This window comes from Alosa alosa, chromosome 17 (genome assembly GCF_017589495.1).
Source record: "Alosa alosa isolate M-15738 ecotype Scorff River chromosome 17, AALO_Geno_1.1, whole genome shotgun sequence".
Classification (NCBI taxonomy): domain Eukaryota; kingdom Metazoa; phylum Chordata; class Actinopteri; order Clupeiformes; family Clupeidae; genus Alosa; species Alosa alosa.
This window is the reverse complement of record NC_063205.1, coordinates 3,582,770-3,601,877: the sequence shown is the minus strand read 5'-3', so window position 1 is coordinate 3,601,877 and position 19,108 is coordinate 3,582,770. Positions and strand designations below refer to the sequence as shown.

Sequence of the window (19,108 nt, the reverse complement as noted above, 5' to 3'; positions counted from 1 at the left end):
CAACATATCAAATAGATGAGTCGACCAATTGTTGTGAAGACCCACAATAGACTACAAAAAACTACAAAAAAGGTGAAAGATCAAAATCTTCATTGAGACCTGGATGGCTAGTACTGTAGCTCTCAGCAAGTAGATCCAGTATGTCTCCCTCTGTTTAAGGCGTTTGATTTTGTCCCCACCCCTGGCATCAAGGCGAATAGATTCAATACCAATTACTCTTAATGTTGAAACCCTCCCATGATTAGCTTCTGCATAATGTTTGGCCATTGGGTAATTCATATTTTTAGTTTGAATGGCATACCTATGTTCAGCTATCCTGTCTCTTAGTTTCCTTTTCGTAAGGCCTACATAGAAACAGCCACAAGGACATTCTAATTGATAGACCATGAGAGTAGTGTTGCAATTTATGAAACTGTTAACAGAATAGGTCTTATTATTGAGAACATCTATAAATCTGTCAGTTTTAATCATATTCCCACAATAATTGCAATTACTACAGGGGAAGTTTCCCTTGGGTTGGCGAAGCCAAGTTTCACGTTTTGGAGCAGGGAGGTGACTTCTCACTAATTTGTCTTTAATAGTAGGGGCCCTTCTAAAACTAATCCCAGGGGGTTCAGTGAATATTTCCCGTAGGGCTGGGTCACATTCAATGAGGTTCCAGTTCTTCTTTATGATATGTTTAATCTGGACAGCCTCTTTGCTATAGCGGGTGACAAAATAGGGTTTCTGAGTTGGCACTTTTGGGGGTCTAGACCTAAGCAGGCTCTTCCTCTCAAGTGCTTGTGCTCGATTATGAGCTTGAACGAGAGTTTGGGTTTGATACCCTCTCTGTCGAAAGCACTGCTGCATATCCATAGATTGATGCATAAAGTCCTGATCTGAGTCACAGATACCCTTTAATCTCTGTATCTGTCCATAGGGTATGTTAGTGATAAGCCATGGCGGGTGAAAGGTCTGGATGAGAGATAGTATTTTAGAGCCTCTAGACCAGGGGTGTCAAACTCATACAGGTAGTGGGCCGGATTTGTTGGAATGAGCATGGGCGGATTATGATCTTTCGGGCCCCTGGGCCCTGATGTATTAAGGGCCCCCCACTTATTGTTGTATATGATTTCCTGTATTCTGGTGCATTTTGGGGATGGCCAATATTGAATTCAATCAGATTCATAGCCTACTGTACATCCTGATTTGTTGATATTGAGGCAATGATTCCATGCAAAGGCTTGGGCTTCAGGGCCCCCTGACCCCTTGGGCCCCTGGGCCTGGGCCCGGTAGGCCCGTGCAGTAATCCATCCCTGGGAATGAGACCTCACGGGGGCCGTCATTGTCGTGGTCATTTTCATTTCTCTGCATTGGTATCAGAATGTTGTTTGATTATATACTCCTTTACTACACCCACTCATGAGCAAACAAGTACAAATCATTTACTCGTCATATCCTGCTCTTTCTCTCTTGAAACACCCAATTTCCATGTCAGTTTTTTGGCCTCTTCCTTCCTGAGGATGATTTGTAGTGCTACAGTAGGTTTAATCAATTTATCACAGAAATTGCTTATTACAAATTGTTGTCATTCTGATGTTGCTTTGGATGCTAAATAATATAAAAACCACAAAAATGACTCATTGATCTATGGCATAACTGCAGGTATGCTAATTTTTTGCATGTCCATTTCAAGGATGTCAATATGGTTATATGAGAGAGATAGAGAAAAGGAGAGATGTTATGTATTCCAACAATAAACTCAAAAGATTTACAATATTATTCACCTGGGTAATAGCGGGCCAAACCAGTTGCACTGCCAAACGCCTGCCAAAGCAATGTAGGATCCTCTTCTCTGTTCTTTCTAAATGTGTCCACCAATGCATCTGTCCAGTTGAGCTCATTAAGAATTATCGTGGCTGTGAGACATAAAGATAAGAGCATTTTATCACAATTTAAATGTATTGTGATACCATTGTTGTATGTCAAGGAAAATGTAATGATGGAAAGGAAAAGCATTTAGCTTAGCATTTAGCTATAAAAGGGAACATGGCACATGTTGCATATTGTAACTAAATGTCCACATACACTGAGCTATTTCCAGACGTTAAAAATATCCTCAATATCATTCTGCCTTTACGTTTTTCTAAATTTACTGTAAGACCCTCAGAAAATCAGTGTGCATGCAATAAAAACTTTAAATTGACAGCATACTGAGAACATGTTTGTCATCCATTAATACCCAAACATGGCTTCCCAGATTAGATTGCAGTTTGCAACGTACCACAGATGGACACAGCTGCTGCTTCAACCTCATAACATGATACAATTAATAGACACTATGCAATCCAACCAGGCAACCAGGCATGCATACCTGAAACTTATCACATAATTAGTGCATTTTTCGACACAAACCAGGGCACAAACCCTGAACTTATTGGTTCATACAGAACTATTGCTCTTTTAGAGTTAGCTCCGCCATGTTGGATAATTTTCTTCAAGTTCACTTTCAAGCAACGTATGTCTCTTGAGTGGTGTCACGTTGCTTGGCAACGATAAATGAAAAGGCTAGATTAGAACTATTTGTGTGGGTGGAGGATGAACGAAAAGAAATTAATTGCCTTTGTAATTGCCCTGTATTTGCCTTGTAATATCCTAAGGACATTTATCCTGCGGAGGAGTTGCTGCTTACATCTCGTGACAGTGCATCTTCCCTTATGCTTTGCAGTATATGAGCAGCGCCTTTCGCTATAGACCAGGTTTTTCTTAGTCAGTGGCGTAATAATTTTTAGAGGGTGTAAGATAGCGATTTTTGGATCATACGCCAGACCACACCTTATGTTGCTAACTACCACACCTCTGGGCGCAAGGTTTAATAAAAGTTTTTAAAAAATCCGCGACCTATGTGTAGAAATGCTTTATCATTGCCTATGAGACCCCATGAAGATAGTTTCAGTTCAGTTTGCGATTTGAAATAATAGGCGAGTGCAGATACAAGGAGGCTATAATTTACTAATCACACACAGGTTTTAGTAAAGCAAGCAGATTCGTGCAAGCAGATTCTTTCAGATCCGCTGACTGTCAAAATACCGATTTGCTGTTTGATGTTGCACTGCTGGCTCTTAAAAGGGAATGACCGATGACATTCTCATTGGTTTAAAGAATGTTATGCCCAAAACACACCCAGGACTGATTAAGAAACATAAGAACAACCTTTTATACTCATATTGATATACAGACACCAAGCTAGAACAACCAACTTCATAAAAAGCAATTGGCATGCTGATATTATTTGAGACTGCCATGATACTGACAAATATAGCACAATGGCCTAAAGGATTCATTCATATTTTAATGGAGAATCTGCAAAATGGAGAATCTAAAATACAGTGTCAGTACGTTTAACCTTATAGCACATACAGTACTGTAAGTTAACTTTGAACACAGACATGACTCACATGCAGTTGATTACAATACCCAACACAGCAACAGAAGTTCAGAATCAGCACACACTTCCCGATTTTACCGACACCAATTTAAGGTGTGTTTAAAAACAGGATAATTGTGGCCCTGGTGATGAACGTTGAGATCACAGATAAGTGTGTACTTTCATGCATACATTACATTTGATAACTCTGATGAAACTCTGTATACAAAATCTTGGGATTGCGCATATACATGAATTTGCAACAAGTTGTGTATATAGATTGGTACTCTTTAAGTGGACAGTCAGCTGCTAATCCCCTCTTGTCCAATATACAAATGCTCAATTCAGTTGGCCATAGTTATACACAGGGTCCAATTTAAAAGATCAATTTATCTTCACTCACCATCCAGCTCTCAAGCAGAGCTGAGGGAGAAATACAAATGTGGACACCACAGAGAACACACTGACACGGAGCATTCACCATCCCCGACACATGTGGTCTGCCTGTTCTCTCCTTCACAATTTCATATCGCTCCCTCCAGACACACACACACACACTCACTCACACTCACTCACACACTCACACACACACACACACACACACACAACCATGAAACGCATCTCAGTCCCTCCGTGTATGAAGATGACAGATGACACACAGTATTCAGAAAAACAAGCATCAGGCTGGATTCCTATACAACAGTCAGTCACACACTCAAGGAGCCCCATCCCTAGTCTATTTAGATTCCTCTGAGGCTTCCTCTGAGCAATATACAGAATAGCTCACACACATCCTATCACTCCCTCCACACACACACACACACACACACACAGCCCAGCTCAAACCCAACATATCAATTTTTTTAATGAGCTACAGACACATGCACACAAACTTGCCCCAAATGGCTGTAAGCACTGTGATGATTAGGAGAGAGAAGGCAGGGGTGCCACTGTCTGCTGCGTTGCTGACTAATATTACATTTTATTAACAGGGGCAGAAATGTTTTGAGATATCCCTAGGCAGATGTATAGACCCCTACACATTAAACTACAAGGACATTACTCCATACACTATCCCATAATTGTATTATTATGCCCTGTAGGCAATTAAGGCCAAGTTGATGTAATCTCCTTGGTGACAGTGACGAAGTGATAACTGGCATTTGGGACAGAGGAAATCTGTGTGTGTGTGTGTGTGTGTGTGTGCGCATGCGCATCTGCATGCATGAGTAATGGAGAAGCTGTGTTCTGTAAACAGTCAGACGAAAACAGAAAACGACAGAGATCCTAAGCCTGGCCGTTCTCTTTGCTCTCCATGCGGAGCGGCGAGTGAGTCACAGGGCGCGGACAGGGTGAGCACTGACCCTCCCGCATCCTCCTTCCCTTGCTTGCCTGAAAGTCATTTTCACAGTGCAAAGATGGAGAGCTAAAGATTCCTAATTAGCGCCATCCTATCAACAGAGAGACATGATGCATTGCCATGTGAGCAGCAGCATGCTGTAATGAATAGCCACTTCCCAACACCCACCCCGTTTCCACTTCATGGAACACTTTATTTGTGTTTCTAAAAGGCATCATACCATTACCAGTAATCTGCGTGGCTGCACGGATGGATGAATGAGTGCTTAGATGGGCTGGGTACCTCCTCCTATTCCTGCTTCCCTTCTATCTGGTTGGGCCGTGGAGAGTTGTGAGCTCACTGGAGCAGAAAAGGCTGCAGGGTGTGGAGTGAGTGTGCAAGAAGACTGAAGACGACGGTCACTATGCCACTCTATTACTCAATACTGTAGCAGCTGTTCTCTCTCCCTCATGCCCTCCCCTCTGTTACTTTGCTCACAGTGTCATAGACAAAAGATACACTGACACCACCCAGTCATGAAAACACACGACAACACACGCACACAAACACAGGGCTCTAATTTCATTGGTGCGCAATGTGTTTTGTAATTTGCAAACTTTGCCAGAAAGAGCTAAACAGAAGGCCCTATTTTGCATCTGGCACAGAGTGTGACACAGTAGTGTCTTTTCTAATTTCAGACTGCAGATACATTTCCCCATCCAGCAGCCATGTTGATTAAATACCAAATACGCTTGTGCTCATCTGCGTGTCTATGGGAGTGCTGGTTCTTAGATGAGGTGTGTCCAGGCATATTGTTGGCAGATTGCTATTTTGAGGCATTGTGACTGACCAAAAAACCCTGGTCCTAAGTCAATGGCACAATTCTCTGTTATTTTTAGGGAGCATTATCAACACAGTAATGTGCAATCAGAATGTTCAAAGATGGTGGCTATAAAAAGCAAAAAGCACACTTGATTTAAATGTGGCTGCCATCTCCTTATACAGCAGCGCACTGGTTCCAGGGGAGAGAGAGCACGTGGCATATTACTACTTGGGTGTTCGACCATGACGTGCACACTAACAGCACCTGAAACACTATTCTACCATGACGTGCACACTAACAGCACCTGAAACACTATTCTACCATGACGTGCACACTAACAGCACCTGAAACACTATTCTACCATGACGTGCACACTAACAGCACCTGAAACACTTGTGCATTTTCAACGGTATTGTCGCTCCTCATCACGACTTCTCTCTGGATTTGGCTCCCTATGACCTCCTCCTCCTGCACGAGATGAAGTTCAAGCTGAAGCGTTGCCATTGTGACACAGTGAAAGGGACCCAGCGTGCGATGCATAATGGCAGATCCAGTGGGACAGGAATTCGAAGGTTTTGAAGCTGTACACTATACAGTATACTCTGGTTTTTACACATAGAGGTATGCGCAGCAGTGCACAATCATGCAATAGTGCATAAAATCAAAAGATGGCAATGTGAAAGATTATTGTTGTGTACACTCCATCGAATTGCCATAGATTATCCATTGTCTCTCCAGAGAGGCATTCTTCTTTTGCCAAAACTGTCAATACAATAACAATCTGCCAAGGTGCAACTGTAGCTGAGAATGAAACTCTGATTGGTTTATTTCATGTTACACCAAAAACACACCCATGATTAGTTAAGAGACTATAAGTACAGCCCCTGTGAATCATGCATCTGGCACTTTATTCTGTTGTTAAAATAGCAAAAGTAGAATTGTGCATTGTCTCTGACAAATGCACAAAACTTAATTTTCATTTCATCGATTTTCATCATTTTGGACCCTACTAAATGAAAGTTTCTACCAAAAAACATCTAAAACAGGGCCCATATAGTAAAAATGCCTGATTACTCCTTTTTATGTGAAATCTTCCCCATGTCCTATAAATACTGTGATGTTTGATGACTGTTTAAAGGCATCAACTACCCTGCTTGCCCTCTCCCTTTGGAGTTGTGCTGTTGACGCATTTCTACTGTATGTCACATGCAGTGTACAGCACACCTTGCACTTTTAAATTACAGCCCCAACTCACACTTGCACACTTAGACTTTGCACATACATTACATTAGGCTACATTACATTACATTACATTACATTACATTAGATTTGGCTGATGCTTTTTAACCCAAAGCGACTCCAAACAAGGGACACAATCAGGGTAGAGTATGATAAGGTGCTACTTCCGTACAGTCAAGTGTCTGTTCTAGTCAGGTGGCAAGTGCTACAGTAGGATTAAGGTAGAGAGGGATGCTCCTGCTCTGGTAGGAACTGGTAGTGCAAAACAGATGAGAAAAGTTTGGATTGCCCTGAGGGTACGGGTGGCATAGCCAGACATCGTTCATCTGAGGAGTGCAACTGTCAGGAGATAACATATGCCTGTATGAGCATTCAATTAAGTGGGAGCAGAACAGGAGACTAATTTGTAGGCAAGCGTGAGTGATTTGAATTTGATGCGGGTGGCTAAAGTTAGCCAGTGTAGCTGGGTGAGCAGCGGGGTAACATGTGCCCTATTGGGTTGCTTAAAGACTGTTCACTGTGGCTGGGAGACCTGTCAGGAGGCTGTTACAGTGGTCAAGTTGTGAGATGACTATGGCCTGGACCAGGAGTTGGGTGAGTCACCGTATATGTTGTATTGTAACTAAACGGCACGACCGGGCATGGATTTTAAACCAAAGGAAAGTCACACAGACTTCAACATAATCACACAGATTTGGTATCTACACCTCTGGTCAGTGTGACATGTGTATTGATGACATGAGATGACATATTGACATGCCTTATATTTAGACACAGAGTTGAAAGCGAGGTGAGAACAAACAGGGTGGGGGGGGTACAATGCTGATTACTGTCCATGGTACTCTGGAATCATGATGGCATCCATGATCATTCACAGCATATGATCTGCTGCTGCGGAGGGGAGGAGCGGGGGGTGGTGAGAGGGTGTGAAGCAGCTGGTGTCTGAGGTGAGACTCCAAGCTCCACACCCTGTGGCTAGAGTTGCCACTACGTTTAGTTTCAAGCATCGGCCGGCCTTCAGCCATCCACACACAGATTACCTCCAGTGCAAATGAATCGCAAAGAAGTCATAGGTTTCCCCCACAAATACAGTATAATAATGTGTTTAAAGGTTTTTGTGTCATGGAGAGAAAAAGCAAGACACAAAGCATGTCCTCATGTATTCATAATGGTATATCATATTATATTATATTATATTATATTACATTAAAAAACAATTATTATATAATTTAAGACTATTTACTTACAGCCCTCATAGATGTCCGTGGGTATGTGAACAGCGGTGTCATTGAAGGACACCACACGTTTAAAATCTGGGTCATCTGTAAATTCTGGTTTCACTCTATTATTTGGAAATTCATCATCCGTTTCATTCTGTGGAAAACACAAATATTTAGATACACATTACACAAGCACATGTATAGAAATGCAAATTTGGAGGTCATAATTTATTGAGGACAACTGCAATTTTTAGTAGTTGTTAATAGTTGTTATGTCTCAATCACATCACTATAAATGTTGAAGGGTTGGATGAGAGCACACATCTGATGACCCAATTACAACAAACAGAAAGGAAAGGGACTTACACTGTCTTTGGCGTTGTAATATGACACATCACCCTCCTAAAACAGAAACAAGAGCAGGAGAATCCAGTTGTTATTCAGGAAATTACTAATCATTTCAGACACATACCTGAAAATGTGTGTGTGTTTCACAGTGTTCAAGGTAAACTTGTTTTCTGTGTCAAAATGGTCACAAGGTTTTCACTTGGGAGTAAAGAGGAAATGGATAACAGTATCATTTTATGATCATCTTTTATTGTGCATTGCTACAGCAGCCACTAAGGCGGCACTGGATGTTCATTCCTTTTGTATGCTATCGTTGTCTCCTATAATGGTTTGTGGAATATGTCAGAGTGGATGAAAGTGAGACACTAACTCTGTCTCTGACATATGGTCACCCTTAGGACATGGGTATTCTTCACTGGTTGACACCACTTCTGTCACCTGCAGAGTGGCAATATAACAGAGATGACATTCTGCTGAAGGAATGCTGCATAATGGAGCATTCCTGTGCAACACACTGCCTTCCATGGTACAGCCAAGCTCAACAAAATAACATTCATCACAGAGAACTCTGGCAGTTTTTCAACACAGGGCCCTTACAGATGGGTAACTACCCAGACCCAGTCTGTTCAATACCTCAAAGTCATCTTGCCACTGGTGCTTCAACTGTAACTCCTCTGCTGCTGTAGCCAGATTCTGGAATGAAAGAGAGTGATATTTTGAATATCTAGTGAGATGAGAAATCTACCAAAAAGGAAAGGCTTTTACCACTTAGCTGCTGACGCTTGTTAACCAATTATTTACTGTTACTCCACAATATTAAAATGCAGTCCACAATAAAAAGGGAAAAACTAAACAATGCTACCATTATGGCTAATACCATTCTACATGTGCAGAAAATAAAGTTCACATACCAGTAATCATTCTTTTTTCTCTTAAGACTATGTATTATTAGTCTATCTAACAACAGATCTATTCTCAGTTGAGAGTTGGTCTGGACATCCTTGGCTCACCTCCGATTTCCAATGATAACCAGTGGAGAAATTACATTTATACTGATGCATTAAACTCTTACCACATCATTTCCAAAGTACAGCAAACATATCTTTCTTGTAAACGAAGGTTTTACATCCAATCATTTAAACTGTTTAAAAGAAAATATATGTTCAAATCGTTTAACACTGACGCCATCAGCAAAGCCATTGGCAGTGCCAACCGTCCTCCTCTGATAAGTGGTTGTGACTGGTTCCTGAGTTTTTGGTGATTTTGGAAATCAAAGAGAATTGAAGAATTGCCAGACAGAGCAATTTCAAATGTGCTGACAGATTCATCTAGGTTCACCCAGGCTTATAAGCTACAGGATTCTTACATATTGTATATTTTTTTCAAATTAAATTCAATAATAACCATCTCTATACATGTAAATCTGCTAAATTAAGATAATTGCACATGCCACAACATGATGTCAGAATGCTAACTAGGAAAAAATTCAACGATGTATGCTCCTTTTCAGACAACTTGGAAGTTAGAGGTCAGACTTCAGTTGGACTTGCTACAAGTTTAGAAGTAGGAACTATGGCTTTTTCCCAGTAGGAGGTCTGAATTCTTTTGTTTGTCTGGAACAAAATTTGGAGATTACAACTAGAAGTTGTCTGGAATGCAGCATAACAACCCATCAGTTGCATCTCTGCAAATGGCCTGCAGCAAAAGAAGGTTTTCTCTTCTCCTATTCCAATCAAACTCTGGCATCTTAACACCTGCAACTACTGTGCACTCTTTCCCTTTTGACCTCCCATCATTAAGAAACGAAAAATTCAACTAAATGTCACAATAAAAGCTTCTGGTAACACATAAACCCTTCCTTCACTAAACACATTGGTGGTGGGTGCATTGGGGATACTGATAGAGCACTGCATTTCGCTATTTTTATTTTGTATGAACGTATACGCTAAGTATAGGAAACAGGGGCGGAGTGGGGCACTAAAATCCACCGGGAAAATTCTGACGGCACCGTTAGGCTTACGTTAATTTAAGTACAAACAAACAAATTAAATTGTCATTTTTTTATTTGTGATGAAAGTTCTGTAACGCCTGAATAAGACAAAAATGAATTAAGATAAAAAATTAAGGCTAGCCTACACAAAAATCAGCATGGGAGAGATGAGTGTGCAGGGTAACCATGAATGACAGACAGTGGTATAAATATTAGTTGGACTTCCCACACATTACAGTGTAGATCTGATTCTCATCACTCATCGGCCGGCCCACCGGGAAAACTCCCGATCGTCCCGATGGCCACTCCACCCCTGATAGGAAATGTTGATGGTGGTGTTGAGTGAAGGGTTGCCGGTAGGGGATGGTGACACTCACACAGTACTCACACACACACACAGGCAAACCCCCCACACACACACACACACAGACGGGTACACCATAGCCCCCTCCCCACGCACACTTACATTCTTTCATGACAAAAACATACTATTACTAATGTATACATGATAATTTCATATATTTTTGGGAACAATTTACACAATTAAATCTTGTTTTAAGAATAGGAACATTTGTAACTCTGTTAACATGACTTATGAAATATGTCACAGTAACAAAATCTTTGGTCATTTTAACGAGTTTTTTAATGTTATATTTTGAGAACCGCATGTTTGATGATGTTGACTTTTATGGTGAAAAAGTGATGTTAATTTTCTGTAACTCCATTACCGAGCACTTTCTGGCTTTAAAACAATATAAAGATTTAATTTTACCAGAACATTTTGTGTTCCCATTTAAGTACATGTAGGCACATACAAACTGATATATTGTTCTTAAATTTTGGTTCATTAATTGCTGAGTGGCACCAAAAGTGTAGTGGGAGTGTAACTTTGTTACCGCGTGATCTTCCCCAAGTGTAAGTATGGAAGAATGCGTCTTGATGTGTGAAATTATGTAATTAACATAGTACACAGAAACCAAAGAGAGATATTTATTAATGCATCATGCATTGAATGATGAAGTCAAAGGGTTCTTTGCGCATTGACCATAATATTATCTGCATGTGAAAAGTCTACATTCTCAATTTTACATCTGAATTTTATTTTAATACCATGTTGTTTATGTTATGGGAAAATATAGGGCCCAGGTTTAAATAGACCAAGATTTCCTTTAAGAACAAACTCTTTGACATGTAGGGGGTAGGTTCAGGCTACACTTCACCAGTCAATGGCCAACATTCAAATTTCTCCTAAAACACTGGGCCTGTGAACAGTGGGCCTGTCATTTCCCCCAGGAAGCTGTGTGTACCAAAACAAAGTTAAATATTTCCCACATCTCCCTTCTGTTTATCATCCATATATCTATCCTCATGCAAACTCCTAAGAGAGCAAAAAAAGAACAGGAGAAAAATAAGAATAAGAGATGAGAGCGCAAGAGGAGTTGGGAGGGGAAAGTTAAAAATAGTCTGTCTACATACGGTCATTAGAGGGTCACTCCAGGCCTACTGGGAAACATGGACATGATCTTTTTAGCTGTTTAAGAATGTTCACTGAATGATTCATCTATCTTCCTTTTCTCTAACAAGTTCTTGACAAATGGGACCATGCATTGTGTTGTTGGTAAGGCAGTAGAAAAGAAGGCAAGATGGCAAATCCAACAGCGCTCCTGTTACATGCACAGTGTAAGTGATTCCTTGATAAACCCTATTCCCATGTGAATCACCAAATAGGGTTCTGGACAGAAATGGACAGAAATAGAAGTTGACAACAACACTGTAGTGTAAACACAATAATGTGGTGATTTACAAGGCCAAGAATGTGGCATTCTGTAAGACAAGCTAGGTAAAATACAGCCTCCTTAATCCACCTTAAGGAGGAACTTCAATAATTTTCCAAATTGGTCCCTATTGTTACATCATTGTTAGGTCTACATTTTCCACTATGGACATGGTCTGGTCTGGTCTGGTATTGAGTAAGCCTATGACATATCCTAATATGGCTTAACAGATTTGTTCAGACTGAACCAAAGTATGTGTATGTGCTTCATTGCAGCTCTTTACTGGAATAAGGACTGATTGTTTGCACTAAACACAATACATTTCATTTTTCTTACAGAACGTATAGGCTACCAAATCACATGGCTTACCACAAAATAATAAATTATGCTTCAATATAGAAGACATTTTAGCATATTTACAGAGACACATTGAATTACATTGAATTAAATGTAAGTGTATTATAAACTATACATTACAATTGTATCAGGCTACTGGTCAAACATTTCATGTTCATTTGTCAACTTCTGTTGATCCCATCTTTATCATGTTTTTAAAAAAAAATATTGAAACGTATACAGCTTGATTTCTCTGAGGCATAGACTTCACTAACATAGATATTCTTCAGATTCCAACTTTGTTGTAGTTGACAGATCAGTTTTGCAGGATTGAGTCATTTTCTTCCACCATCAATGGAAACCATTTTCCAGGATGATAATGTATTTTGCCAAAGAGCAAAGAACATCAAAACTTTTCTTCAGGAAAGACATATCAAGTCAATGACATGGCCAGCAAACAGTCTGGATCTCAATCCCATTGAAAATTCATGGTCAAACTGAAGAAAAGGCACCATCCTGTAAAGCTAATCTCTCCAGGGGGGGTTTTGCAAACCATATTTTTGGGTGGGCACTGGGCTGAACTGTATTTTTTTAAAACCCTTTTCAAGATCAAAACCACACCCCGCAATACTGAATCGATTTTCAAACACATAATATTGATTTTTAAAAATGTTTTATTACAGGTACTGTAAGATATGTTACACGATCTCTAAACTAAAACATGTTTTGTCACATATAGTAAACCTATAGTAGCTGCCTGTACCCTGAACACACTATAAAAAATGTGGTCTCTGTAGACAGCCCAGGCTCCAAAAACGGAAACAAAATCAGCCTGGTGCAGCCTGGACCAGGCTGTTTTTGTTGGCCTTTTTGGAGCGTTTAGTATGATCAGTTGGCTGAGTCTTTAAATTCTTATTTTGCACGTCTCTTTTTTGAGCAAAGCGCCAAAGGGGTGTAGCAACTAACGACCTGAGGAGGGATCTGGCACGTTGTCTAAAAATCGCTATCGTACACTACCTAAAACCCATTACTCCACTGACCAAGAGAAACCCGGTCAGTAGTCCATGGCGAGTTGTTTATATGTTATTATAAGAGCGCATTATCAACAGTGATATGGGCGGGTGCACAACGCACCATGCTTCTCTCATCCACAAACACACCGGCGCACATCCATGCAAAACATTACGAATTACACGATTACAATGGGAAACATAATTAGAATAAAGATATTGCGAAATACATCTTACAATGAGTAATTATTCACCATCATTTGCAAATTGGTAATGACAGAGAGGCAAATATGAAACACAGCTGAAGACGCACTGTCACAAGATGTACTGTAAGCAACTCCTCTGCAGGATAAACATTTTTTATTCAGTCATTCGAGCATTATTGGGGTAAGTGTTGCTTTTTCCAAGGCTACGTTTTTGATGGTAACCCATTGTCAGTCAATAGTGAAGTAATTAACTGTGTATTTACTGTTTTGTCATTGACTGAAACCATGGTGAAGTCAGTTTCACTTTGGCAATGAGTTCAAATAATAGATGAGTGCAAACGCGTGCACGCAGATTCCTTCAAATGCCCCAATGACTATGAAAATACTGATGAGCTGTTTAAAATTGCACTGCGCGCTGTTAATGGGAATGATATCATTCTCATTGGTTTAAATGATGTTACGCCCAAAACACACCCATGACTGATTAAGAAACCTAAGAACGCCTTGTTGCGCCATCCGCCCGATGTTTGATAACGAAAACACTCCCAGTGTGGACTGGACACCCCACTAAATTTAAATAAGCTTTTTCGCCAGTGACCATGCGTTTTAGACTGTCAGGATAGGGCCCTGAAATCAATAGGTTAATTGTAATGATACTGTAAATAATCAGTTATCCTAATTATATATTCCATCTCCACCCGCCTTCACCCATAATCCTTTAAAAAAAAAAACTGGCAACATGGCGTATGCTAAGTAAACTCAATGATGTCATACGCAACCTTTCAGAGAGCTGATAGCTACTTCTGGTGAGAATTTGTTGTCAACACTGGTCTGAAATTCAGGTTATTGGCAAGAATGTTTGAGGTTTGATCTAGGCCACTATGTTTTTTACAGAACCAGCAATGTATATACACACAGTCAACCTTTAATTGTTACATGCATGCATATGCTTGTAAAAATTTCATCAATCGCAATGGCAATTCATCAATTATCACTATTAGTATTGTATGACTGTCCTCATCTTATGTACGTATATATAGATGATTTACCTTTAGAGCTCTGGAGCGATTGAGAAGGAGCTTCTCAATGTTGCTAGCGGCGCTGGCAACCAACTGCTTGGCATTATTATGCTCCACCATGTAATGTTTATTGTAGTTCTGAAAGATCTGTGCAATATGAAAGGGACAAAAACGTAATTTAATTCATGCAGAGTAGCCATAGACATCAATTAAAATGTATAATGCATAAACATTGTAACTACATTTGAGATTCTGCTGAAATATCATATGGATACATGGTATGATGTATGGACCCTTTCAAGAGAGTTCCATTATCAGCATCATAGTTGGCCCCACAAGACTTCCTTTTTAATTAAGCAATATAGCACGAGTGAGAGTGGGGTTGGTCATGGCAACCCCACTCTCATGGCAGAACCAAACTAATCAACTTTATTAATTTATGGTGAATAAAAAAATGTTACACTACTGTGCAACATTCCAGATCCTGACGGGTCTTTTGGCATGTCTTCTTGGATGCTAGCACATTCATAGCTAGGTTTGCTGAATGGATAGCTAATTATGCATCCTTGCGAACCACTCAACTTTATCTTAATAAATGTTACATTGAGTTGACTGTGTGGCTTAATGCAATGTTTTTACATTGAGTTATGGCTTATGGCTTGCTAAGGAGTAACCCATTGCTTGAAATAGTGGAGAGCTGGGATGAGAACATTGTGTCAAATCTTCGCATTGTATCGCGGAGTGATTTATTATTAGCCGTGCAAAGTCTGAGTTGAAATGTCCAGGGATATTCCAACTCATGGAACGTCTCTCGGCCCATCAGAAACAAATAAATAGTTCCATAGAACCCAATTGTTGTATAACATTCCATATGTTATCTTAATGCAGAGGAAGTAGATTGGGGCCCAAATAGAATGTTCAAGCATTGTTTTTGTTTTTATTGTTGAAAGGGTCTATATAGCCAAACTGGAACTAAATCAAGTTAAATCGATCAAAGTTATTTTGCTTTGTACTCTTCTCTAAGCATTAATATTGGCCATCAAAAGCATGATGTATTGAAGCTTCATTGAATCCCATATGATTCACAATGACATTTTCAGCCAGTCAAAGCATTTTTCTTTAGTAAATAGCTGGAGGTTCAGATAGATTTGGAAATTGGTCATTTTGGCTTGTTTTTGCAAATACAAATACTTATTTTCTAAAGGTCATTTACATGTATTCCAAATAACTGATGTGTACAATATTAGATCTTAACAGAAGGGAAAAAAGTCCTGATGTATGGATGACTCTTTACCTTAATAAGACTTTGAACTCCACTTTCAGCATCAATCAAAGACACCAAATCCTTCTGCATCTGTTCCACCCATTCATGTACACTGTAAAAAATGTATAGAAAATCATTACTAAAAATACTGTTCATATAAAAATAAGCCATGATAACAGCTTCAATATCCCAAATCAAAAGACCTATATTTCCAGGACATTGTCAGTGATGATCTAACTCAGTGGTTATCAAACTGGGGGGCGCGGCGGCTCACTCATAAAATGAAATAATATTTCTGTAGGGCTCACGTGGGCTCACGTGAACCCCCCCCAGTAGCAGAATGCAGGATGCATGAATGAGTCTATATTTTTTCAAACAATAACAGACGCCACTCTTCAGCTTGGCCAAAAACTAAAATGTATCATTTGAATTCTCAAATACTGCGCTGTCAACAACTAAAGAAGACATCCACAGACCGGACATTTAGGTTATTGGATTTACATCATAGGCTGCAGTTTCAATTGCAGATGCATTCTTTACCGTTAATAGAAGCCTCTTCACATTCCTCCTTAATTTTAAATGTGCAAGAGTGCATTAGGCTACAATTTAAACACATTACAATTTGAGACGCATTATCGCCTATTGCATAAAAGCCTCGTTATATTCATTCACACAACACCAATAGGCCTACAGTACATAGCCTTGGCATAGACACAAGGATGCCTGCAAGAATATATGTTATTCCCCCCTTCCCGCAATTAAACGTTAGAAGGGTTGCTTAAAGGTACTTAATCTGCAGTGTCCCCCGGACGGTTACCCCCCTCCCCCAACATTCTAAATAATTTTTATACATCAGATTGTTATGTAGCATAGTCATATTATACGTCATTTGAAAGCTTGGACTCTTGGGAATCAATACATGACAATCTTCTTCATGTAAAATATGTGTAGTGCTTTACATTGTCAGATTAATCTAACTCAAAATTTAATCTAACTCTAAATTTAATCAAAAATGCCCCCTTTAGTGCTTATAGCATACTGGGTCTTGAAATATTCACAGGAATCCATAGAAATTGAATAATCATGTTATTTTATCCAATATAAGTTGTGCAGATGTATAGTCCATCTTATACACACCAATTGAATTGAAATATAAATTGCAAAGATTTATATTTTTGTGTAATTATTCCATATTTAGCGTAGTCATTCCATATCAGAACTCCTGAAGTACAATTCAAATGCAGGCATGAACCTTCAAAGTGTTACCTTTCATTTGAGACCAAGATTATGCTTCTACACAAAGGGGTTCATAGATAGTAAGCATTTGATTGTCAGTATGCATTTTGGATATCCAAAAGTCCTATGGGGAGTTTTCATAGGGCATTTAACAAAATGCATGAGCATACCTTGGCAAATAATGGTTTAAGTACTGTACTCATATTTTCATTCTATATTGATCTACTTTTGCACACAGCTTCACAAGACCTTGTGCTAGGTCTCAGTTGTGTTCATCATATCAAAATCATAGAGGGCTGAAATGTGGTGAGTTCAGAGATGCTTGTTATCTGGCAGAAAGAAAAAAACAATATTCTAGCCTCTGTAACTCTGTGTCAGTACATCACACAGTTCTTCTGATTGTTTTCCAAGAAACTACAGTGTCTTAGCTTTCCAAAAAGGTCAAGCATTTGATTAAAGGCTAAACTAGGTGGGAACAGTGGCCTCTGAAGCAGGCGCTGTCAGGAAATTCAGGAAAACCTGGAAATTGGTATTGAGAATTAAGTTAAGTGATGTTGGGTAACGTCACTTCTCTTGACGTTCAAACAAAACAGACAGCTATCTCGCTACTCCCTCCCCCTCCCTCCTGTGCAAATAAAACTCTCGTAAACGAGCATCTCGTCAGTGATTGGCTGGAACAGTTTGTTATGTTTTAATGGTCCAGGATGGACCAAGTTCATTTTGTTTTTGGAGCCTGGGCTGTCCACAGATACCACATGTTTTACAGTGTATTCAGGGCACAGGCAGCTAGTGGATAGTGAGGTTTGCAGTATGTGACAAAAAATGTTTTAGCTTAGAAACCACGTAACATCACTTAGAGCACATCTGTTTCCCAATTGCAAGTTTGTGCATTGGTCAGCACATAATGTAGCCTACAAAGTAGCCTAGTTTGGTCAACTTTATACAGCCATAAAAAGGCTAAATTTACCTCTGGTTTACTTTTAATTTACATTTTTGTGTATGACTTTAAACAGCATGTGTGTTTTAATATCAGTAAATTTACAATTTTAATTTAATTTAATTTACATTTTTGTGTATGACTTTAAACCGCATGTGTGTTTTAATATCAGTAAATTTACAATTTTAATTTAATTTAATTTACGATTGTGTATGACTTTAAACCGCATGTGTGTTTTAATATCAGTAAAGCATAATTGTGCTTCATTCAGCATGATAATTCAGCTCCTCTAATGCTAACGTTTTGACATCCACACCAATTTACCTTGTTCATCTGAAATATCTCCTCTAGTTATCTCTAGCTCCTCAGTTAAAATCTTAAGTTGATTAAAACAATATTGTATATTTAAAGGTTCTTTAAACATTCAAATGATGGAAAATGTAACAGTTATGAATTTATCCTCAGTTCTTTAAAGGAGAACATGAGACGTTATCAGATCACGTGATGAACTGAACCAATATATTCATAATGCTATCTTTAATGTTATCTACCGAAATGAGTTCACGCGATGTTAACTAATGGCAACACATATACTGTAGCCTACTGAAGTGTTTTTAACTTTTTTTGAGCCACAGTACATTTTTTACATTTAAAAAATCCTGCGGCACACCACCAATCAAAAATATAACAGAATACACACTATAGCTTAATATATAAAAAATAATGACAATGTAGTCTCTCATTTGTTTACAGATCAGTTCAGATACTGCATTTTTTGCTTTTCAAGTAGGCCTAGGCCTATTTATCTATCGCTGTTTTAGGTCCTACATCTTTTCCACCCATAGATATTAGAAAGCTAGATCCCAGATTGTCCGTTGAGTTCTAGCCTATTAAGTGGCATAGGCTACATGAGCACGGCCGTCATATTGCTGGAGGCAAACACCTTAATGTCTACAGTAT

The 19,108-nt window shown here is 39.3% G+C and overlaps 1 protein-coding gene across 4 annotated transcripts in view; it reads right to left on the bottom strand.

Annotated features, from left to right (window-relative positions):
• cacna2d1a (calcium channel, voltage-dependent, alpha 2/delta subunit 1a) overlaps positions 1–19,108 on the bottom strand; it is a 61,543-nt gene that overhangs the window by 36,412 nt on the left and 6,023 nt on the right. For all 4 annotated transcript variants that reach the window (XM_048267879.1, XM_048267880.1, XM_048267881.1 and 1 more), the window contains exons 2-7: positions 16,006–16,087; positions 14,742–14,858; positions 9,009–9,068; positions 8,394–8,429; positions 8,055–8,181; positions 1,767–1,898 (exon numbers count right to left, since the gene is read on the bottom strand). In XM_048267879.1, the coding sequence (XP_048123836.1) occupies positions 1,767–1,898; positions 8,055–8,181; positions 8,394–8,429; positions 9,009–9,068; positions 14,742–14,858; positions 16,006–16,087 (554 nt within the window). The remainder of the gene's footprint in view (positions 1–1,766; positions 1,899–8,054; positions 8,182–8,393; positions 8,430–9,008; positions 9,069–14,741; positions 14,859–16,005; positions 16,088–19,108) is intronic.